Source organism: Eschrichtius robustus, chromosome 13 (genome assembly GCF_028021215.1).
Source record: "Eschrichtius robustus isolate mEscRob2 chromosome 13, mEscRob2.pri, whole genome shotgun sequence".
NCBI classification, from domain to species: Eukaryota; Metazoa; Chordata; class Mammalia; order Artiodactyla; family Eschrichtiidae; genus Eschrichtius; species Eschrichtius robustus.
The window spans coordinates 23,349,610-23,365,855 of NC_090836.1; the positions used below are offsets into that span (position 1 = coordinate 23,349,610).

General features: G+C 36.0%; 1 protein-coding gene across 2 annotated transcripts in view; it reads left to right on the top strand.

Annotated features, from left to right (window-relative positions):
• Positions 1–16,246, top strand: part of BMAL2 (basic helix-loop-helix ARNT like 2) — a 97,747-nt gene that overhangs the window by 28,952 nt on the left and 52,549 nt on the right. For both annotated transcript variants that reach the window (XM_068560412.1, XM_068560413.1), the window contains exon 2: positions 12,057–12,207. In XM_068560412.1, coding sequence (XP_068416513.1) covers positions 12,057–12,207 — 151 coding nt within the window. The remainder of the gene's footprint in view (positions 1–12,056; positions 12,208–16,246) is intronic.

The following is a 16,246-nucleotide window of genomic DNA, read 5'->3' on the forward strand; positions in this document are numbered from 1 at the left end:
CTGTGGAATATAGTATGGAGGTTTTGCAAAAAGCTAAAAATCGAACTATCATATGAACCAGCAATTCCACTCCTGGGTTTTTTTTTTGTTTTTTGGTTTTTTTTGGCCGTGCCACGCAGTTTATGGGATTTTAGTTCCCCAACCAGGGATTGAACCTGGGCCCTTGGCAGTGAAGAGCATGGATTCCTAACCACTGGACTGCCAGGGAATTCCCCACTCCTGGGTATTTATCTGGAAAAAAACAAAAAACACTAATTCAAAAAGATACACGCACCCCAATGTTCATAGAAGCATTCTTTACAATTATCAAGATACGGAAGCAACCTAAAAGTCCATCAAGAGATGAATGGATAAAGAAGATATGATACACACACACACACACACACACACACACACACACAATGGACTACTACTCAGCCATAAAAAAGAATGAAATTTTGCCATTTGCAGCAACATGGATGGACTTGGAGGGTATTATGCTAAGTGAAATAAGTCAGACAGAGAAAGACAAATATCATATGATATCACTTATGTGGAACCATTAAAATAGAACAAACTAGTGAATATAACCAAAAAAAAAAAAATGCAGACTCACAGATACAGAGAACAAACTAGTGGTTACCAGTAGGGAGATGGGAGCGGGGGGAGGGGCACTATAGGAGTAGAGGATTTAGAGATACAAAGTATTATGTATAAAATAAGCTACAATGGTATATTGTACAACACAGGGAATATAGCCAATATTTTATAATAACTAGAAATGGAATATAACCTTTAAAAATTGTGAATCACTATATTGTACACCTGTAACTTATGTAATACTGTACATCAACTATACTTTTTTTAAAACATTTATTTTTGGCTGCGTTGGGTCTTCATTCCTGCACACGAGCTTTTCTCTAGTTGCAGTGAGCAGGGGCTACTCTTCGTTGTGGTGTGCAGGCTTCTCATTGCGGTGGCTTCTCTTGTTGCGGAGCACAGGCTTTAGGTGCGTGGGCTTCAGTAGTTGCAGCACGCAGGCTCAGTAGTTGCAGCGCTTGGGCTCTAGGGCCTGCAGGCTTCAGTAGTTGTGGCGCATGGGCTCTAGAGTGCAGGCTCAGTAGTTGTGGCGCCCGGGCTCAGTTGTTCCGCGGCACGTGGGATCTTCCCAGACCAGGGATTGAACCTGTGTCCTCTGCATTGGCAGGCGGATTCTTAACCACTGCACCACCAGGGAAGTCCCTCTATCAGCTATACTTCAATTTTAAAAAATTTTCCTTTGGAAAACAAAAAGTAAAACAAAACAAAAACACTGGACTCAAATTTCGCTGGACTAGTTACTTAGCATCATTAAACTTTTGGCTTTCAAACAGATTTCAAATACATTATTTGATTCCCAAAAGAAACCGTGAGGTTTACAGGTAATTACTTCTGTGTTAAAGAAACAGGCTCAGATATGTTAAATGACTTGTCCAAAGGAAAAAAAAAACACCAGTTTATAGTGTGAAAGCATCAAATCCTAGCCACTAGACCACCAGGTGCCTCAGCTTACAGTGTGTAGACCAGATTAAAAAGTTTTTATGGGCATAGACTCTCAGAAGTTAAGAAGCAAAGGCCACTTCCATTTTTAAGGAAGTAATTTAAATGTTTACATTGAACAAATGGTTTTTAACAACAAAAATTATTCATGGAATAATTTAAATTTTATATAAATTTTAACATGCAGCACACTGGCAAGGAAATTAGGTAATGGGACAAAATTTCTTGTTTTTAAAGAAGTATATTTTTTCCATCCTGCCGTTGCACCTCTGTGAATCAAATGTGTGTGCACATGTATATGTATGTCTGTAAATATATTCTCTCAAGCATAATGTCAAATTTTAAAGTTGAACCGTTTTGTAACTATGGGCCTAAGCCACGTGGCTACTTGGTCTCCCCTGCTTATGGCTCCTAAGCAGCAGCTCATTTCCCACAATTTATTTCCATGCTTGAGGAGTTGATACTAAATACTTTAAAATATTGTTAGATTGATTACCATCACCAGGGAGATGCACGTAGAGTGGAGCGAGATTTACTGTGGATCTCATTTTAAATAAAACCACAAACTTCCTTTGTAAAAGATAATCACAATATCTTTTTTCAATCTAAATTCTGTGTTATTTTACCGAGTGTTAAATAACACAAATTACTTTCGCCATTGAGAAGTGACCCAATTTGGCGAGGAAAGACAATACCAAAGTGTTAAATCATACCTCCAAAATGAGTTATATAAAAGCAGAGTTAAATTTCAGTTCTCAACACATGATCTCATCTTCTACATAGGTATATGTGGAGGCTGAAAGTAAAGTAAACTGGAAGGTTAAAAAGAAAGCTTTACTCTTTAAATTGTGAGTCACCTAACAAATAAAAATCTACTACATGAATTGTTTCCAAGGAACAGATCCTTTCTTCCAGAACTACGTAATCCCATTAACCCATCTTTTCCTTTTGTTTACAGAAAGCCCTGTTTTGAATACACTTCTACTAACATAGCCTCATGATGGAACATAGCTAATTATGGGGCAATACTCCCCCACCCATTAAGGAATATAAAAATAAGCCCCTTAGGTGACTCAGATTTTGATTTTGTGCAAAGAACTATATTATTCTGCCTGCCTAAAGATAGTCCATTTCTTATTTTCAAGGTTAATAAGAAAGTAGGATTGAAATGTGGAGGTCGTGCCTTCTAGAATGAGAGGCAAAAAGGGATCTTCATTTTATTTCTGTTTTGAACTTATGTGAGGGAAAGAGTGTGCCTGCTTGAGTCTGTGTTGGGGGGTGGGAGGGAAATGGGAGGGGTCTAATATTACATAGTGTATTTTTCCTATTGATTTGCTATTTAATCTAATGAATTTCCCCACATTTTTCTCTGGAGACAGATGGTGTTCTGCCATTCAAAATCCATTAGACCGAAGTCTAGGGGCTGAAACTGTAATTAATCTCATGTGGTATCTGATGGTCCCAAATTGGTCCCATGAAGAGAGTCCAGGCCTAAAAGTCTTGGGATATAGTAAATTAGAAACTTCATTCCCAACGATCAGTGGTAAAATTATTCTACTCACTTCTTTATGGTGAGATCCATTATACCTACAGAGGACTGTAAAAATTACGTATGTAGTTTAAAGGATGAAAACAAAACAATTCTCTGTCAACCCACACCTAGGTTAAGAAGTGGAACATGAATTCCTTAGAAGTACCTGTTTGGAGGGCAGACAGCAGAAGCAAGAGGAACTACAGTCCTGCAGCCTGTGGAACAAAAACCACATTCACAGAAAGATAGACAAGATGAAAAGGCAGAGGGCTATGTACCAGATGAAGGGACAAGATAAAACCCCAGAAAAACAACTAAATGAAGTGGAGATAGGCAACCTCCCAGAAAAAGAATTCAGAATAATGATAGTGAAGATGATCCAGGACCTCGGAAAAAGAATGGAGGCAAAGATCGAGAAGATGCAAGAAATGTTTAACAAAGACCTAGAAGAATTAAAGTACAAACAAACAGAGATGAACAATACAATAATTAAAATGAAAACTACACTGGAAGGAATCAATAGCAGAATAACTGAGGCAGAAGAACAGACAAGTGACCTGGAAGACAGAATGGTGGAATTCACTGCTGCAGAACAGAATAAAGAAAAAAGAATGAAAAGAAATGAAGACAGCCTGAGACCTCTGGGACAACATTAAACACAACAACATTCGCATTATAGGGGTCCCAGAAGGAGACGAGAGAGAGAAAGGACCCGAGAAAGTATTTGAAGAGATTATAGTCAAAAACTTCCCTAACATGGAAAAGGAAATAGCCACCCAAGTCCAGGAAGTGCAGCGAGTGCCATACAGGATAAACCCAAGGAGAAACATGCCGAGACACATAGTAATCAAATTGGCAAAAATTAAAGACAAAGAAAAATTATTGAAAGCAGCAAGGGAAAAACGACAAATAACATACAAGGGAACTCCCATAAGGTTAACAGCTGATTTCTCAGCAGAAACTCTACAGGCCAGAAGGGAGTGGCATGATATACTTAAAGTGATGAAAGGGAAGAACCTACAACCAGGATTACTCTACCTGCAAGAATCTCATTCAGATTCGATGGAGAAATCAAAAGCTTTACAGACAAGCAAAAGCTAAGAGAATTCAGCACCACCAAACCAGCTCTACAACAAATGCTAAAGGAACTTCTCTAAGTGGGAAACACAAGAGAAGAAAAGGACCTACAAAAACAAACCCAAAGCAATTAAGAAAATGGTCATAGGAACATACATATCAATAATTACCTTAAACGTGAATGGATTAAATGCTCCAATCAAAAGACAAAGGCTTGCTGAATGGATACAAAAACAAGAACCATATATATGCTGTCTACAAGAGACCCACTTCAGATCTAGGGACACATACAGACTGAAAGTGAGGGGATGGAAAAAGATATTCCATGCAAATGGAAATCAAAAGAAAGCTGGAGTAGCAATACTCATATCAGATAAAATAGACTTTAAAATAAAGAATGTTACAAGAGACAAGGAAGGACACTACATAATGATCAAGAGGTTAATCCAAGAAGAAGATATACCAATTATAAATATATATGCACCCAACATAGGAGCACCTCAATACATAAGGCAACTGCTAACAGCTATAAAACAGGAAATTGACAGTAACACAATAATAGTGGGGGACTTTAACACCTCACTTACACCAATGGACAGATCATCCAAAATGAAAATAAATAAGGAAACAGAAGCTTTAAATGACACAATAGACCAGATAGATTTAATTGATATTTATAGGACATTCCATCCAAAAACAGCAGATTACACTTCCTTCTCAAGTGCGCACAGAACATTCTCCAGGATAGATCACATCTTGGGTCACAAATCAAGCCTCAGTAAATTTAAGAAAATTGAAATCATATCAAGCATCTTCTCTGACCACAACGCTATGAGATTGGAAATGAATTACAGGGAAAAAAACGTAAAAAACACAAACACATGGAGGCTAAACAATACGTTACTAAATAACCAAGAGATCACTGAAGAAATCAAAGAGGAAATCAAAAAATACCTAGAGACAAATGACAATGAAAACACAATGATCCAAAACCTATCGGATGCATCAAAAACAGTTCTAAGAGGGAAGTTTATAGCTATACAAGCCTACCTCAAGAAACAAGAAAAATCTGAAATAAACAATCTAATCTTACACCTAAAGGAACTAGGGAAAGAAGAACAAACGAAACCCAAAGTTAGCAGAAGGAAAGAAATCATAAAGATCAGAGCAGAAATAAATGAAATAGAAGCAAAGATCAATAAAACTAAAAGCTGGTTCTTTGAGAAGATAAACAAAATTGATAAACCATTAGCCAGACTCGTCAAGAAAAACAGGGAGGGGACTCAAATCAATAAAATTAGAGATGTAAGAGGAGAAGTTACAACAGACACCGCAGAAATACAAAGCATCCTAAGAGACTACTACAAGCAACTCTATGCCAATAAAATGGACAACCTGGAAGAAATGGACAAATTCTTAGAAAGGTATAACCTTCCAAGACTGAACCAGGAAGAAATAGAAAATATGAGCAGACCAATCACAAGTAATGAAGTTGAAACTGTGATTAAAAATCTTCTAACAAACAAAAGTCCAGGACCAGATGGCTTCACAGGTGAATTCTATCAAACATTTAGAGAAGAGCTAACACCCATCCTTCTCAAACTCTTCCAAAAAATTACAGAGGAAGGAACACTCCCGAACTCATTCTATGGGGCCACCATCACCCTGATACCAAAACCAGACAAAGACACTACAAAAAAAAAAATTACAGACCAATATCATTGACGAATATACATGCAAAAATCCTCAACAAAATACTAGCAAACAGAATCCAACAACACATTAAAAGGATCATACACCATGATCAAGTGGGATTTATCCAAGGGATGCAACGATTCTTCAATATATGCAAATCAATCAATGTGATACACCATATTAACAAGTTGAAGAATAAAAACCATATGATCATCTCAATAGATGCAGAGAAAGCTTTTGACAAAATTCAACACCCATTTCTGATAAAAACTCTCCAGAAAGTGGGCATAGAGGGAACCTACCTCAACATAATAAAGGCAAAAAAAAAAAAAAAAAGAAGTACCTGTATATCCCTCACTGATTGCACCCCCCTTTCTTCTCCCAAAGAGAATTCTAACTTTTGTGTTAGCTGTTCCCTTTCTTTTCTATATAGTGAGGTAACCTATGTAGATATCAGTAAAAACATATTAGTTAGTTTTACCTGCTTTTTTTAAAAAACATGCTACTTGTTATAAAGCAGAAACTAACACACCATTGTAAAGCAATTATACTCCAATAAAGATGTTAAATAAATAAATAAATAAAATATAGTTAAAAAAACAAAAAAAAAACATGCTACTGTTTTGGCTGTGACTTTTTTTTTTTACCTGGCATTATTATTTTGAGATTCATCCATGCTGAGTATATCAGTACTTTATTCATTTTTACTATTCTTGATATTCCATTCAATGAATAAACAATTTATCCATCTGTTGATGGAAATTATAGTTTCCAGTTCTCATTATTTTTTGTTGTTCAACGGCAAGCAATGCTGTGAATGTATTTCTTGTATATATCTCTTAAGATATATTAAGAGTTTCTCCATATACTTAGAAGTGAAATGCTAAACCATATTATTTGCATGTGTTCTACTTTATTAAGTAATGCAAAAAAGGTTTCCAAAGTGTTGTAGCAATGTACTTTCCCACCAACAGAGCATGAGTGTTCCGTTTCTCTTTCCATTGCTCCGTTTTTTCACTTACACTTGGTATCATCAAACTTTTCATTTGTAGCCATTAGATAGGTATATAGTCTATCACTATAGTTTACTTTGGATTTTCCTGATTACTAATGAGATTGAGTATCTTTTCATTTTTGTTTTGACAATTGGAATTTCTTTTATGAAGTGCCCATTAAAGTCTTTTATCCAGTTTTCTGCTGGGTTTTTGTGTTGGTCTTTTTCTTAATGATGCAAAGGCATTCTTTATACAGTCTACATGGTAACACTTTATTGTTTATGTGTGTAACAAACATCTTCTCCCAGTCTGTGACTTGCGGTTTTATTCTCTTTACAGTGTGTTTTGATCAACGTTAACTTAATTTTCAGAAGATTGAATTGATCAGTCTTTTCCTTTATTGTTTTTAGTTTTTGTTTTGGGAATTATTTCTACGCCAATAACAAAGATATTCTTTCTCCTTCAGAGTATTCTCTGTTAATTTTGGCCTTTTACATTTAGGTCTTCAATCCAGTTGAATTGAATGTTTATATTTGGTTTGGTTTTTATATTTGGCATATGGTAGTAGGGGATCTGGTTTTATTCTTTTCCATAGAGAAAATCAGTTGGCCCAGGACTGTTTATTAAAAAGCTGGTCTCCTCACATTGATCTGAAAATTCCATCTCTGACATTTAGCAGATATCCATATTTACATGTCTGGGCTCTCCGTTCTTTTCCTTTGGTCTATCTCTGCACCAATACCACACTGTCTTAATTGCCATTGCTTTATAATGTCTTGATATATGAGAGGTCCAGTTCTCCCACATTTCCCTTGGCTGTTCATAACTCATGGCACTTTCATATGCATTTTATATTCAGCTTGTGAAGTCCCACCCAAAAAAAGAGAATATTTTGAGAGGAATTACACGTCTATTTTAGGAGAATTGACATCTTTGATATTGAGACCTCCAGTCCATAAGCATGGTGCATGTTTCCATTTATTTGAATCTTTTTCAATATTTTAAATAAATGTTTATAATTTTCTCCAGAAAGACCTTGTATACTTTTATTAGGTTATACATTTATTCTAAATACATTTATTCTTTAGGTACTCTATATTTTTTGAAGTTATTATAAATTATGTTTTTTAAAATATCATTTTCTCTGGGCTTTCTATCCTGTTCCATTGATCTATACCTTATCTTTGATAAAGGAGGGAAGCATATACAGTGGAGAAAAGACAGCCTCTTCAATAAGTGGTACTGGGAAAACTGGACAGGTACATGTAAAAGCATGAAATTAGAACACTCCCTAACACCATACACAAAAATAAACTCAAAATGGATTAAAGACCTAAATGTAAGGCCAGACACTGTCAAACTCTTAGAGGAAAACATAGGCAGAACACTCTGACATAAATCACAGCAAGATCCTTTTTGACCCGGCTCCTAGAGAAATGGAAATAAAAACAGAAATAAACAAATGGGACCTAATGAAACTCCAAAGCTTTTGCACAGCAAAGGAAACCATAAACAAGACCAAAAGACAACCCTCAGAATGGGAGAAAATATTTGCAAATGAAGCAACCGACAAAGGATTAATCTCCAAAATTTACAAGCAGCTCATGCAGCTCAATAACAAAAAAACAAACAACCCAATCCAAAAATGGGCGGAAGACCTAAATAGACATTTCTCCAAAGAAGATATACAGATTGCCAACAAACACATGAAAGGATGCTCAACATCATTAATCATTAGAGAAATGCAAATCAAAACTACAATGAGATATCATCTCACACCAGTCAGAATGGCCATCATAAAAAAATCTAGAAGCAATAAATGCTGGAGAGGGTGTGGAGAAAAGGGAACCCTCTTGCACTGTTGGTGGGAATGTAAATTGATACAGCCACTATGGAGAACGGTATGGAGGTTCCTTAAAAAACTAAAAATAGAACTACCATACGACCCAGCAATCCCACTACTGGGCATATACCCTGAGAAAACCATAATTCAAAAAGAGTCATGTACCAAAATGTTCATTGCAGCTCTATTTACAATAGCCAGGACATGGAAGCAACCTAAGTGTCCATCATCGGATGAATGGATAAAGAAGATGTGGCACATATATACAATGGAATATTACTCAGCCATAAAAAGAAACGAAATTGAGTTATTTGTAGTGAGGTGGATGGAGTTAGAGTCTGTCATACAGAGTGAAGTAAGTCAGAAAAAGAAAAACAAATACAGTATGCTACCACATATATATGGAATCTAAGGGGAAAAAAAAAGGTCATGAAGAACCTAGTGGTAAGACGGGAATAAAGACACAGACCTACTAGAGAATGGACTTGAGGATATGGGGAGGGGGAAGGGTCAGCTGTGACAAAGTGAGAGAGTGGCATGGACATATATACACTACCAAACGTAAAATACATAGCTAGTGGGAAGCAACCGCATAGCACAGGGAGATCAGCTCGGTGCTTTGTGACCACCTAGAGGGGTGGGATAGGGAGGGTGGGAGGGAGGGAGATGCAAGAGGGAAGAGATATGGGAACATATGTATATGTATAACTGATTCACTTTGTTATAAAGCAGAAACCAACACACCATTGTAAAGCAATTATACTGCAATAAAGATGTTAAAAAATAAATAAATAAAATATTTTCTTATAGTTTGTTACTGGTGATTAGAAAAGCAGTTGATTTTTATATATTGACTTTACAAACAGCCAACCTTGATACACTCCCTAGTTTTAATAATTTATACGTTGATTTGTTTGTGTTTTTTTGTATTCTCAATCATGTCATTTCCCAATGATGACAATTTTTTTTTCTTCCTTTCCAATTCTTATACTTCATGTATTGTTTTCTTGCCTTATTCTACTAGCAGGTCTTCTAATACAGTGTTGAAAGGGGTACCGATAAAAGATCTTCTTGTTTCTGATTGTAAAAAGAATTCTTTCAGTGTTTCTTCGTTAATATTTCTGAATCTATTAGGATAATCATATTTTTCCACTAAGCTGCTATTGTGGTAAATTATATTCATTAATTTACTAATATTAAACCAGTCGTGTTCCTGGGATAAAGCTATCTTGGTCATGATGGGTTATTCTCTTTATACATTTCTGAATTTTGTTTGCTAATATTTTGTTAAGATTTTTGTATCTTTGTTCATGAATGAGATGGGCCTATAGTTATCCTTTCTTGTATTGCCATTGTTGAATTTTGATATCAAATTTCTGTAAGCCTCATAAAAAGTTGAATTTACTATATATTGGGATAGTATGTGTAAGAAAGAATATAGGAATATGCAGGTTTTTATTTCTCTTTGCTTTATTTTCTGTCAGTTAAAATTCTCTAGGGACAAATACATGATATCATTTATATGTAGAATCTTAAAAGTAATACAAATAAATTTATTTACAAAACAGACTCACAGACAGAAAACAAACTTATAGTTACCAAAGACAAAGTGAGAGGAGGGATAAATTAGGAGTATGGGATTAACAGATACTCACTTCTATATATAAAATAGATAAACAACAAGGATTTACTGTATAGCAGAGGGAACTATATTCAATATCTTGTAATAACCTCTAATGGAGAAGAACCTGAAAAAGTACATATATATATGTACAATCGAATCGCTTTGCTGTACATCTGAAACTAACACAATATTGTGAATCGACTATACCTCAATAAAAAAAAATTCCCTACGAATTTTTCCATTTCATCTATATTTTCAAATTTTTAGAATAATGTTTTTCTAAATTCATGAGAATTTATCTTTTATATCTCTAGAGCATCTAAAATTATGATCCCATCTTCATTCCTATCTTTATTCATTTATTCCCTCTTTCCTTTTTTTGGAAAAATCTTGCCATAAGGTTATTAGAGTTTCCAATGTTTTGGAAGAACCTATGTTTAGCTTTTTTGATCTGTACTAATTTGTATTCTATTTCATTATTTCTGGTATTATTTTAATGATTTCCTTTCTCCTAATTCTTTAGATTTATTTTAGTCATCTTTTCCTAATTTCATAAAATAAATTATTAGCTCATTAAATTTCAGTCTTTTTATGGTGTCTAGCATAATTACATTGTAGTCAGAAAATGTTTCATGTATAATATCAATCTTTTTGGTCCAGTATAAATGCCCCACTGGTACCTCAAAACAAACAACACTGGATTTTGAAGCTGCTAGGTATAGTGGTCTATATATGTCTTATCATATCAAGCTTGTCTGTTGTGTGGATCAGATTTCTTATGTCATTATTTTTGAATGCTCACTCTATCAGTTACTGCTAGAGATGTATTAAAAAGCTCCCGCTCTTACTGTAAGATGTATTGCATTCTCCTTGTAAATATTGCTTATATATTTCAGTCTATAAGGTGCAAATGAGTTTAAACTTGTTAGGTCAATTTTAATATGAGAAATATATTCAGAGAGGCCTATATTTAGACTATAAGTTATTTTTAGTTCAGTGATTCTGAGTTTTACATTTTATAAAACATTTAGTAAACTACAGTTTAGACCAAAAGGATTTTACTATCATATTTAGCAATTCAGGGTTAAAAATATTCATGTCCCTTAACCTTGTTAACTCATTTCTGGGATGCTATCCCCCCCCCAAAAAAAAATAACTAGGAGATGAAAAGAAATAACCGGTAGATAAAAAGTTTTATACACATAGATAAAAGCACCATACATATTTATGATAGTGAAAAAAAACCAAATATACATTCCAACAACAGAAGAGTGGTTAAGTAGCTATGACACAGCTACACGATGGTATATTATGCAGCCATTAGAATCATTTATAAAGAATTTGTAATAACACTGTAAAGTTATTATCACAATGATATGCAAATAATGCAGAGTATACACTATGACTTCAATTACTATAATAACAACTGTAGAAAAATTCTACAAGGAAGTAATTCTAAGTAGTAATATTAGTTGGTGAGATTTGGTTTTCCCCCTTCCTTTCTACTTTTTTGTGTTTTCCATATTTCCTACAATATCCATATATTTTTTTCCAATTAGATAGGGAAAATAAACTTAAAAATATAGACTAACAATACATTTCTAACTAATATTTGGGTGTACATGATTAGTCTTTCATTCTATGTTATGTTGCTGTTTAGTTGACATTTTAAAATATCAAAGTAAAAAGCCATTTAAAATGTGGGATATGGATATGTATAAAGTAAAAGTCAGTGTTTCAAACAGATGCCTTATTGTGCTTTATGTCTCATAGGTAAAGTGTTGAGCGAAGGGAACCAGTGCATTGCTTCCATGGTTTCCAGTCATCTGAGCCCATGGACAAAACCAGCAACTATTGGATCCTTCAGCCCACATGTGACAGAGTTTCCAAGAAAACGAAAAGGGAGTGATTCAGACCCATCCCAGTAAGTGAATTTGTTCCTCTAACGCCAAGAAATCTTCGACTCCAGGGAAAAAAGAAAAACATTACTTTATTTTTCTTTTAAAAACAAATTAAAACCTTTAGTTTCTTTTTATTTATTTATTTTTTTAATTGAAGTTTAGTTGATTTACAATGTTGTTAGTTTCTGGTGCACAGCAAAGTGATTCAGTTATATATATACATACATATTCTTTTTCATATTCTTTTCTATTATGGTTTATTACAGGGTATTGAATATAGTTCCCTGTGCTCTACCATAGGACCTTGTTGTTTATCCATTCTATATGTAATAGTTTGCATCTGCTAGTCCCGAACTCCCAATCCAACCCTCCCCCTACCCCTCCTTGGCAACCACAAGTCTGTTCTCAATGGCTGTGAGTCTATTTCTGTTTCGTAGATAAGTTCATTTGTGTCATATTTTAGATTCCACATGTAAGTGATATCATATGGTATCTTTCTCTTCCTGACTTACTTCGCTTAGTATGATAATCTGTAGGTCCATCCATGTAGCTGCACAAGGCATCATTTCATTGTTTTTTACAGCTGAGTAATATTCTGTTGTATATATATATACCACATCTTCTTTAGAAAAAGACTACTTTTTAAATCATTATTTTTAATTACATGGTAATTAAAAATTTGGATAGGGTCAATTATTTATCCACCCAGCTGCCACCTCTGTCATTGACTGATCCAACTCTGAAGGTTATTAGGTATCCAGGAAGGTCAACTGGAGGTTAATTTGCTTAACATTTATGGTCACAGGAAGATATTTGCCTTCCTAATTGAAATACTTGACTTTGAGGAGAACATCTTCTTGCATGTTTGGCTTACAATAATAATCACCACTTGCTTCTTTCCTTACTCATCATTCGTGTAACAACCAACCCTTGGTTATCTGTGGCGACTTTAATCAAATAAAACTCTTGTTTTCCCTGTTTAGTAAGCCAAGTAGATTATACAATCAATGTTGAGAATACTTACTATCTCCTGGTTCATTTTTATTGCCTAATGCAGCTTGCAGTCCCAAATATTCTTTAAAGACCTCCCCAAGGCTGGGGTTGATCTGGTGGAAGTGATAGGGCACAGTAAATATAGCAATCTAGAGCAACTCATTTTAGGCTGGTACTTTATGTAAATCATGAATGAAGGGAAAACTCCTGAGTGGGGGACAGGATGAGGACGTAATGAAACATCATAGCTCTTTATAACTCAGTTCTTCCTAGGACACTTCATATACTTTAGCTTCAGTTTCCAAGACAGCAGATTCAGTGTTATTCAAATATAAGTACCAACACACTTCCCAAGCCACATATAAATGACTTGAAGATTATCTGCTGTTTTTGGTTGTCTGTATTCTCTTAGTCTCTTCCAATAATGTGGATGATTGTAAATAACTACAGTTGATCAAGTGACAGTCTACCTAGAACCGTTTGCTGTGCTACATCCTAAGTTATCAGTTGGTTAGTCCCCATTCACCTCGAGCTAGAAGTGACTGTTAGTCCTTTTTTATTTTCTTTAGAATCATAAGCACCGTTGTTCTTTCTTAATATCTAAATAAGAATGTGGCTTTCAAGTGAGAACTAGAGTCACATGATTTTAAGCCACGTAGGGGCATGGTTGAGACCTTATAGTGGTTTTGAGAGTGAATGGGAGAATGAGGGCAGTGACACGGGAAATACTAGAAACATGCAAAGTAATGACAGATAATGATTTTTTTGGCAGAAGGCAACACTAGAGATTGTTTAGTCAATTACCCGCATTTTAGAAAATGAAGCAGCTGGAACTCAGAAATATCAAGTGCCTTGCCCAACATTATCCAGGTAGCTGGAATGCCTGATTGTCAGTGTGGTAGTTTCCTCATTACACCTTGGTTTCTGTTTCTCCGCAACTGGAGGGAAGGGTGCTTCTAGCACATGAGAACAACCATACTGTCCATTTTCCAGCATGTCTGGTAGGGGTGACCCAAGGCCTCCTTCCTCCCAGGTCAGGAATCATGAAAGAAAAAGTGGTGGAAAAACATTCTCAGAATCCCTTTGCCTATCTCCTTTCAACAAGGGTAGAAATATCAGCATCCAGTGGCAGCAGGTACGTCCTGGATTGTCATTTGACATAATTCCTACTTGAAGACGGCATATAGTAGCAGCAGAAAGAGAGCATACACCCCACTGATTTGCTCATTATCTATCCCAGAGCTTCTCCATTCTGCCCCAATCCTTCTTTCATCCCACCATTTTCCATTCTCTCTAATGAAATGAGGGATGTCAAAGTACTTTATGGATTTTACAAAGTACTGACTGTATTGCATCCTTCCCAGAGACTCGGGGCATGAAGTTGATTTCATTGGTGGAGCCTCCACGTGTTGGATATATTTAAACAAAGAAGGATATATGAGAAGGTTCACCCTTTCTGCAGCACTGTTGGGTTTGCGTGGAGAGCTGGTTCCTTAAAAGGGTCATTGATGAAGATTCCCTGCAATGTAGTCGTTAACATTTACTGAGTACCTGCTATATGATACCCAGTAGACCAGGAGGGAGACATACAGATAAGATACAAGAAACTTGTACAAATGGGAAAGGTACAAATAGTTATTGCACATCATGATAGCTTCCGTAAGGGGGACCCTAGGTATTATGGCAACAAGGAAAGTTGGGTATTTAAATAATATTGGGATCAGAGTGAAGGACAGCTTCCTGGAGATGTTGACTTAAGCTAAGTTTTGAATGAAGAATGGAAATGAGCCATTCAGAGCAGGAGTAGAGAAGGTCCTTTAGGCAGAAGGAACAGCTGTGCAGAAGCACAGAGTATGAGGCAGCGCACTGCTGATCAGGAGACAAGTGGTTGTCACAGTAGAGCAGAGGGCACCCCAGGAGGTGAGGTGGGTGAGCTGTGAGGCTTGAGGGATAAACGTGGACTAGGTCATGAACATCTGCTGAACTAAAGCATCTGAAAAGTGTCTTTGCTAAAGAATCTGAAAAGTGTCTTGAATGCAATAAGGAAAATGGAAGGATTTTAAGCATGAGAAGAGCTTGATCAGATTACATTTTAAAAACTTTGCTTGCCTTTGCACTTTTTAAAAAAACTTTTTATTGTAGTAAAATATAGGTAACATAAAATTTGCTGTTTTAACCACTTTTAAGTGTACAATTCAGTGGCGTTAATTGCATTCATGGTGTGTACAACCATCACCACTGTTTCTGAAACTTTTTCATCACCCCAGTCAGAAACACGATACCCACTAAATAGTAGTTCTCCATACCCCACTCTCCCCCAGCCCCTGGTAACCTCTAGACTACTTTCTAGCTCTAAGAATTTGCCTGTTCTAGACGTTTCACATAATTGGAATCATACAATATTTGTCCTTTTGTCTCTGGCTTATTTCACTTAGTGTAATGTTTTCAAATTTCACCTACGTTGTAGCATGTATTGGGATTTCATTCTTTTTTACAGCTAAATAATATTCCATTGTATGTATATACCACATTTTGCTTAACCATTCATTTTTTGGTGGCTATTTGGGTTGTGCCCACCCTTTGGCTATTGTGAATAATGCTGCTATGAACATTGGTATACAAGTATCTGAGTCCCTGCTTTCGATTCTTTTGGGTATACACCTATGAGTAAAATTCCTGGGTCAGATGGTAATTCTTTTTTTTTTTTTGGAGATTCATCAGTTTTTAAAATTAATTAATTACTTACTTATTTTTGGTTGCATTGGGTCTTTGTTGCTTGTGTGCGGGCTTTCTCTAGTTGCGGCGAGCGGGGGCTACTCTTTGTTGCGGTGCGCAGGCTTCTCATTGCGGTGGCTTCTCTTGTTGTGGAGCATGGGCTCTAGGAGCACGGGTTTCAGTAGTTGTGGCACGCGGGCTCAGTAGTTGTGGCTCAGGGGCTCAGTAGTTGTGGCTTGCAGGCTCTAGAGCGCAGGCTCAGTAGTTGTAGAGCACGGGCTTAGGTGCTCCGCAGCATGTGGGATCTTCCCGGACCAGGGCTCGAACTCATGCCCCCTGCATTGGCAGGCGAGT